Genomic DNA, 9,202 nt, shown 5'->3' on the forward strand with positions numbered 1-9,202 from the left:
TTTCTGTTTTCCCCTCACCCTGTCTTTGATGTTCGTCATGTGTCTTGAAATTTCCATGTGGGCATTTGTTCCTTTATGTAGATGGAAATTGCGCTTGCCCAGTCTCTAATGCAGTTGAGGGAAGTTAAAGTGATACTGTCCCATTTTTGGAATTAAGCTCATTTTACACCTACCCTTGAGTTAAATAATAGGGCTTTACCGTTCTCCTGTACTTTCAACCGTTCTCTGGGTATGGCAATAGAAATTTTACCTCCAAGCTAGCAGTTAACATTGAGTCCTATGAGACCAGTTAGCCGCCAGCTGGTCTCATAGAACTCAATGTTAACTGCTAGCTTGGAGGTAAAATTTGCACTGCCATACCCAGAGAACGGTCGAAAGTACAGGAGAACGGTAAAGCCCTATTATTTAAGGGGAGGTGTAAAATAAGTTTATTTCCAAAAATGGGACAGTATCACTTTAAGCATTTAATGACACGGCTGTGCCTGCCTGTAGCATTACATTATATTACATTACATTGCATTTGGCAGACACTTTATAACCAAAGTGACTTACAATCGAGGATCTATTGTGATCTATTACTGTATGCACATTTAAACATTTAGATCTGGGGTGCATTTCTCAAGAGCATAGTTGCTAGCCAGTCAGCAACTTGGGTAGTTGCCGCAGTTAGCAACTATGGTTTCGAGAAATGCTTTTGGTTTCTCAGCCACGTCAGTGGTGCAGTACCAGGCTACACTTTTCATATCTGGCTTGCCAGGAAAGGTGTTGCATTTTTGTGATATGAGTATGAACATTTTAAATTCATTTTTTGTTCTATTAATTACAACTGTAGATAGCCTTACGTTTTAGTACATCCAAACAAGCAGTTTGTTGACATTATACATTTAGGCTACAGTTGCATATAAATGGAATTTTAAAAAGAATCAGGCTATCCTTCTGCAAAAAATAAAGACACAATTCAAGTAATTTTATATACTTCTCAAATAATATATTACCTAATCTATGTGTCATTGATTTTTGTTATTACTTGCTCCTTACTTCCACAATTGCAAACCTACTGGCCGAACCCCTCTCATCCAGAACTTCGTTGCATCCAAATGCACACTCTGACTCTGGACACTGACTTACCCCTGGCAAAGAGGTTGGAGAAGTCCGTCTCGGCGCGTCTGAAGCGCACGTCTGGCTCATTGGAGGTTGGCTGTTCATTGGAGACCACGCTGCTCTTCTCCTCCAAGTTATTGTTCTTCTGCAGAAACCCTGTGATGTGGTGACACGGGCCAGATGGTTGAAACGGAGCAACATTCCGCAGCATGGCAGAACTCTCAGTGTTTAAATCAATGTTTAAGTGGCTTAATTCCAAGGACCCCCTAGCTAACAGGCTAAACGCCCTATATATATATGAGGACGAGGTGGTCTACCGGGGAGTCCCCGTGACGTCCCGTGAGGCGCAGGTTTAAGCGCCCAATGAGCAGGGGGTGGTCCGGGGGAAGTGATGACATCAGCACCGGACAGCCAGACACAAAAATAAATACATGGCCGTCGTGAATTATTATGAAACTAGTCGGATTGAATTGATTCTCCCGGAATGGACATAGTAGCCATCCAACACACCAGAGTCAATATAGCGACCCACCCTGTCGGCTGCAACCGCGCGTGATGAGTGGAAGAAAGGGAGAGGTGATGATAATTCAAGCGGGGTCTGTATTGTCGTTTCTGTACCGTAATACAGCAGCCTGTATATGTATTTACCCATAATGAGTTTCCTTTATTGTGAGATAGTGACCGGGTAATGCGGGTATAGCCTAGTTGAAGAATAACATTAAATTGATATATTTTAATTTAATCATTTGAAACATGCATTTATAGAAATAGGCTAAGACATTCGATTCAGTGAACGTTTCATTAAAATATCCTGTACCTTTTCGAAATAAAATCCGATACTACGTGAGGCAACCCGAGTGTGGGTGATGGTTTACATATGCTGGGGCTCTTTGTATCCCACGGGACTCGGAGAGCGCATTGTTCCTGTTAATAGGACAAATGTCGCCAAGGTTGGGTAGACAGACTTTACAGCTCCGCGAAAGAATAAAGAAGGGACAGCAACGAAATGGCCTGAGATCTGCCAAGGTGCCATTGAAGTCGGTCGATAGCTAATATGCGCATGGAGGCCTACGTCCTCGCTCCTTGACCGATACTATTGGTGTGCAGTCAGTGCTTAACATGGAAATAGGCATGCTTTCTAGGAAAAACCAGCGGCGCAATAGGCATACTTTCTTGCATTTCTGCAGCGTCGATGTTTATTAATTTGTCAACAAAAAGCCACATACTCAACTTTTTCATTCCCCTCGTGATTTTTTTTTTTACTTCACTGCACCATAACTCGGTGTGTTCTAGTGTGCTACAACTCATTAGCCAATGACTATGATGGCTAAAGGGGATGGAAATGGGAATGGATAGCAATTGAATGAATGACAAACCATATAGGCCTACCCCACCACTGGAAATAGGTGGTTTAGTATGCTGCTGATGAAGGCTTTCCTTGGCTCCTTCCATTCCTTATCTACTAATGCTCTGCATTACGCACACGCTGCCACCACCATAGGTCCAGCCACGCACACTAGGCCTATTACTACTAGACTTTACAACGCTATCTCCAGAAAACAGAGGCTTGGCGAATTACAATTCAACAAAATCCGCTTTTGTTATCTGTTACCCTCAAGCGATCGCTTTTTTTGCCCCTGATAACAGTCAAAAGGGCTATCATAGCTAAATAACTACGGTCATATACTAGGTCTATTCTTATTAACCCCTTTCGACACGGCCCCTGTTATAAATCAGCTGTTACCAGAATGGCAATGGCCAAGTCCTGATGTATTAAGGGGTCTCCTGCGCACTGGCATAGTGGTCTAATATGTGTGGTAGGCCTAGTTAAGTTTTTTCAGTGACTACAACGTCCCAGCGGTGGAAAGGATAACCGCGATAGATAAAACCACATTACCAAGCAGCCTTTTCGAATTCAATTCCTTAAAGTAAAGTAAAGGTCACGTAACGTTGTTCAGGGCATTTCGATGCTGAGTTATTTTTAATTGTTACTTTTCAGCAAAATTGCTCTAATGGGCATGGCGACTAAATTAGAGACATTAGCCAACAGCCAAGGCAAATGTATTCACATAAATTAAGCTGAGCTTTAAAGGTTCATCATGAAAGCATATATGGACAACATCCTCTGCTATCATTCAAAGGTTAAAAATAGCCTAGAAAATAAATTGGGCGTTAGTAGAGGAGAAATAAATTCTTTTTACGGCTCCCCATTCTCGGCTGCAGATAGGGCCTGCCGCGGAGGAGATAAGGGTAATTGATGCCTAAATATATCAGGTGCGTGCGCCTCTGCTCTTGTGTGTGCGGCTCTCTCACCGCAGGGGGGCGACACCAACTTCAATTTCTCAACCTCAATGGGGATGGGGATCTTCGTGCTCGATTAGGGGCCTTTCCCGAGTGTTTTAGCTGCTCCCCTGGGCCGGGATAGCCGGTGGAGAGGTTGGCCAAAACGCCTCATATTAGTGGAGAGTAGGAACACGGTGATTCTTTATTACATAATTTCACTCTCGGATGCTCGTTCGAGACAGTGGCTGCCAATATCCCCTAGTAGGCAGACAGAAAAAGCTCCTCTGTGCCTAGCAAGGGAGCAATTTGGGAGAGTCTAATTTTCCTCTCCATTGCGTCTGCCAAAATAAGTGAGTGCGTGAATGACACCACAGCGTCACATTCGCCACTGATGTGAAAAAATAAAAATGGGTGATTTTAATCAGCCTGAGGTCATTTAATACCTGCCACATACCCTGACCACAATTAGAGTCCAAAAATGCCCTGTAAAATAATGCAAAAATTGTTAGCTTATTTATAAATGGTCAAGGAATGTTGTTGATGCTTACCACATATTTTCATGCTCAGTTTCCTCGTGCATCCATGTGCAACCCCACTCCAGTCGTAACCTGAAATTTTTTTTTGAGATAAATATTATAATAATGATAATGATAATAATAATAATAATAACAACATAATTTAAAAATAATACCAACAGGATTTTTTTTTTCGCGTAACGGGAAATTGTGTTTCAGCCATATTAATCAGCGACTCAGTCACCATCAGCCTGAAGTAGTTTTTTAGAGGTAAAACGAGTTTGTCTTTGTTTCCCCTCCCCGTTTCCTGATCCATCCTAGTCGTAGGCCTAATGACAATGGCCACATTTTTTACGACAAGCTATTTTCGAGTCTGGCCGCAATACAGCACCAAGACACGAATGCATTCGCGCGCCTGCCTGCCTTTCCTCGTGCAAGAGCTCATCATGCAGCGCTCGCGGGGGCAGTCAAGTGGGAAATGGCAGTTTAGCTGTCATGGTTGGAGGCCCAAATAGTCCATTGGCTACTAAAGATAGTCCTAATCTGGAGTCGCCACGCGGCCCACCCCCTGCTTATAGCTCAACCCCCCCCCCCCCCCCCCACACACACACACACACACACACACACGTGCGTGCATGCAGGTGCACAATGCAGCCTCCATCTCTCCTCTCCTCGGGCTAGCATCCAAAATAACTCCTGACGGGCCATGGCCAAGTGGCCTCTTTTAACAACATATTTGGATACGGTGGAGAGGCCCTTTTCTATGAGCTGCAGAAGCTCTCTCCTCTAAAGTGGCCTAGGCCTATTCAGACGACCTGTAGGGGCCATGCTGTCCTATAATTGGCCAACCTACCTTTAGACATATAATACAAAGCATCTTGTGCTCATACATACAAAAGCATCACCTCCTCCACACACACACACACACACACACACACAAGGGCGCGCGCAAAACGAAAAGCCATTAAGCGCAATCTGGAGATGTGGTTGTAATTAGCGTCTCTCCACTGTGATTACTGCACGATAAAGAGCTCTCCCAGCCGTGACACACAAGAAGAAATACAGGACAGCGAAAAAGCACAACACGTTACAATTCAGAAAGGACTGGAGAAATATGTTAAAATGATCATTTATAATTGTTAGGTTGCATCCAAGGTAGTCTACTAGGCCTATTTATGTGTAGAGAAATTGTATTGTTATTTCTAAACCATTGTATTATCATAATGCATATCATGAATAATAAGTTAATAATAATAATAATAATAACAATAATAATAATAATAATAATAATAATAATAATAATGCATCAATGTTTTTCCTTGACGTATGATGTGCTCAATGCTTTTACCTCTTCTGTTGATGTTCTGTATTAATTTAACTGTCAAGGAGCCTGCTCTGATTTAAGAGGAAATTAACCGCGTGTCAAAAAGGCTCTGGGGTGTTCTCGAGCTGTGAGTGACAGCCCCTTGGTCTCGCGGCCATTCTTCTCCTCTAATTGGCGGCAGTTAGTGTTTTTAAAGGCGACCGTGGCGCTTGACAGCCCGATCAGTCTCGCCTGCTGCTACCGCCGATGCGGTGGTCTGAAGCAAACCGAGCACACTGCAGTGGTTTTCGTTGGACCGGAGGCTTTTCACCGCTGGCGACAGGACCCCTTCTCCACCCCACCCCTCCTCCACTCACTGTGAAGATGATTAATGTCGTAGCCCACAAAGCAAATAGCCCAAGTGAAATAGCGTTTTATCTGTGATGGACCTACTTGAGGATGGCGGTCGTAAATTTGTCGAGTTGGGATCCGGAGCGTCGCCAGAAGAGGAAGGAGTCGACGTCGCCATTACTCTTTGGGATAGTGTGGGGCCGGGGGGAGTCTTTAGTCCAAAGTGCGCTGTCACTTTGTCCCAAACCTGTCTTATTTCACCCTCGGATGAAAAGCCACACACTCACTGGAAAGATAGATAGGGAGAAGAGTGTTATAAAGCAGCAGACTTCTGGCTATTTGTAAAGTTGATATCGGTGCCTTGCCAGCTCCCAAACTACAGTAGTACCCTAGTTCTAGTTCTAATCTTTTAGAGTTTTTTTCTTCTAGTCGACACTCCCAATTCCAAAGGGGAGATTAGTCTGACTGCACTTCCTCTGTGACACATTAATTGACTCCACAGCTGACGGCTGTGTAGCAGGTGTGTCTCCCAGGCTTGTCTCGTCTCGCTCCCACCAAACAGTAAAGCCCAGACAAGTCTTTGAAGCTGACAAACTGGGCGGGAAATGTCGTGCTACAAGTTCAGCTACATCAGCCTCAATTAGCCTCCATCACCACAGCACTGTAACCCGACCCCTCATAAGCCAAGGGAGCGGACTAACAAACAATTCAGGCAGGTGGGCCACGTCTGCCACATCCTGACAGGCAAACAGACGCTTGTGCAGCCAAGTGCCAGCCATTCATCACACAGCCCCCACCGCTTCAAGTGGTAGACTGGCTACTGTAGCTGAGGTGTCTACATTCATTTCCATTTGCCATTTGAGACAATGACATAGCCTAATATAAATTCCCAGCTCACTTTAAAACAATACAATAAATGTAAAACAAAGCATTGCAACTTAAATTTTTAGCCCAGGTAGCCTATTTCAGTGGGCATAAAGTTTTTTTTTTTTTTTTTAAATGGCTACAGCTAGACAGGTGACAAAATCATTTTGAATAAGGTTGATATTTTGTTATAAATCAATAAATGCTGCTACTGGTACAGTCTATCGGTTTTAGACTCTCTTTCTCAATATATGATCTCACAGCTTGATTCTAAACACCTGTTTGAATATTTAAAACATCATGTGATATTAAAACCAAGTTTCATGTTAAGGCATCCAATTAATTGTATCCCAGTTTCGTTTAATACGTACCTGTTTCACGTGGATTTAATGGCACGCGCAATATAATCCAAAATTAAAACTCAGTCCAAAAAACAAGATGAGAGTGTGTTCTAAACGCCAGGACAATTGGGACGTTTTGTCTGCCTTGAAATTATGGGAGATCCATCCGTTTTATGCCAGTGCTGGAGCAGCTTTGCCTTACACACGTTGTTATTTTAAAAAAAAAAATACCAGTCGCCTGTTTATTAGGCTAGTTGTTGAGCGCGCGCGTCACCGCGGGACCTCCTCCTGTGTTGCATCTTTCTCCCGACAAAACAGCTGCCTTGTTTGATAATTCACCGAGAGCAGCGTTGCCCACGGCTCCTACCTACGTGAATTTCTTTTCTTTATTTCTTGGCGAAGTAGAGGGTGGTGGAGGTGGCGGTTTGGCGTATCTGACTGCAACACTGAAAAAGCCCGTGAGAGAAACCGGGCACAAAACAAGGACGTCTTGAGTGTGACACACCGATTATCAGCTGGGCACGGGTGGGTGGTCATCACGAGGTGAGCTCGAGGATAGCATGACAGGAGGACAGAGGGTCAACAAGTAGGTAATCTGAGCATCGGGACATACAACCTCCATTCACCCCTGCGCTTTAGGCTACCTTTCGCGCCGCTGTTTGCCCGCAGTGGGCGTTAACTTTGTTCCCCTGTGACTGTGACCAATCACCACTTCAACAAAAAGAGAGAAAACAACACGGATGGATGCAAAAGATGAAGAATAGCACAATGTCTTCAAGGTCGTATCCAGTGAATTATCACGACAAACCATCCCTTCCCACTGGTTCATTCACATCTTACCAAAATGCTTGTAGAAGTGGCATACCTAAAATGGCCACAGGATGGCAGCAAACAACAAAGAACTGTCCTCAACATCTACTTGGTTAGAATGGCTTGTGTGGGTTTTTTTTGTCACCATCAGTTTATCGTACAGAACAAACTGCCTTGTTTCCTGTACTTTTTCATTATTCTCGTCTACTCCTTTCGCTGTTACCTGTCTACATAAGTCATTTGATTTATCACACTTGTGAAACGCACACTAACACCCAAGAACAAGATAGCCTACATTGACCTCTTGTAATGGTATCATTGCCCATGCATCTGGTGGCTCCTACTTCACACAAACATAGAGGCGTAGTATTTTTGTTGATTACACACAGAAATAATAGAAAGCTACATAGTTGATTACATGTTGTTTTACTTACATCAGGGGTGTCAACCTCAAATTGGCTAAGGGCCAAAATCAAACTCTGGAACAAAGTCGTGGGCCGAAGTCAATATTTATTTTTAAAAATGGACTAAAATGGTGAGTGCATGCACTTTAATTTTACACACACTCTGTCCCATCATATGTAGCAGTTAAAATGTGCCTGCACATATTGTGTTGCATATTAGTGTGAGCTGGCCTGGTTTGGCCTGGTTTGTCATGTTAGTCTACGTTCCTTTTTTGTGATTCACTGGTTTTTATTTTTGAACAAAATCCCAAGATGGGAAACATGAGCATTACAAAATCAGTGATCAACACCCACCCACCCCATCCCAACCTTATTATTTATTTGTACATGGGGAATGCCTCTTGAGATGCAACATCTAATTTTCAGTAGGGTCCCCTTTAAACTGGACCGTACAGACAGTACAAGACAAAACATTACATCGTACAAGACAACACACATTCACACACTCATTCAATCAGCAGCCTCTTCGTTCCCCCACCTCTACAGCCCCCAAAGCAGTATGTTCTTGGTTAGTGGGACAGGCAGTAAGTACAAGGCATACAGTCAGAGGCATACTGTAGGTACTTAAAACGAATAAACATAATTGCAAAAAAACAGGAAAACAGAGACACAAACAAGAACTCCTGAGAAGCACTGAGGAAGTATACAACCCTAAGCTTCATGTTACCACAGACATAGCTGAATCATTACTTCTTAGTAAAAAGTTAAATAATGATAACATACATGTATAACATACATAGCGAATTCGCAATACCAAGGTGCTGTCACAGGAGCATTTCAGCACTTGGACAGCTCCTCCCAAAACTGAAAGGCCACTCATGTTTGTTCTGCACAAATACAAATGTAAAGACGTGTTGCTATAACCTAACATAATTAATTGCTCATCATCATAAGTTCACATAGTGACAAAGATTAGTACAATAAAGTAACTTTTTTAGTAATGAGTTTGTTGCCCCCTTAACCTTATAAACATCAGTCATGACAACTAAAATCTTCCAGTTAAAGAAATGTTGGGTTTACAATGAAGCAACTAGTACAGTGAAATCAGTGTCAGCCACTGTTACAAATCTTGGGTTTTCAACGTTACCTAAGCCTACAGGTAGGTCATTTAAAATCACTTTTCAATAAATCACTTTAAAATCATGCAACTTTTTTAAAGTTGACTTTTGG

At 43.0% G+C, this 9,202-nt stretch overlaps 1 protein-coding gene across 2 annotated transcripts in view; it reads right to left on the minus strand.

Moving 5' to 3' along the window:
* gad1a (glutamate decarboxylase 1a) overlaps positions 1 to 8,903 on the minus strand; it is a 34,578-nt gene extending 25,675 nt beyond the window's left edge. Inside the window, exons 1-3 of one of the 2 annotated variants that reach the window (XM_063213567.1) lie at positions 5,656 to 5,731; positions 3,933 to 3,992; positions 1,129 to 1,257 (exon numbers count right to left, since the gene is read on the minus strand). In XM_063213567.1, the coding sequence (XP_063069637.1) occupies positions 1,129 to 1,257; positions 3,933 to 3,992; positions 5,656 to 5,731 (265 nt within the window). Of the gene's footprint in view, positions 1 to 1,128; positions 1,285 to 3,932; positions 3,993 to 5,655; positions 5,732 to 8,869 lie in introns of those variants that run through there. The other variant, XM_063213568.1, reaches the window with a different exon arrangement.
* Between the last annotated feature and the right edge of the window lie 299 nt (positions 8,904 to 9,202).

The sequence above is a fragment of the Engraulis encrasicolus genome, chromosome 13 (assembly GCF_034702125.1).
Source record: "Engraulis encrasicolus isolate BLACKSEA-1 chromosome 13, IST_EnEncr_1.0, whole genome shotgun sequence".
Classification (NCBI taxonomy): Eukaryota; Metazoa; Chordata; class Actinopteri; order Clupeiformes; family Engraulidae; genus Engraulis; species Engraulis encrasicolus.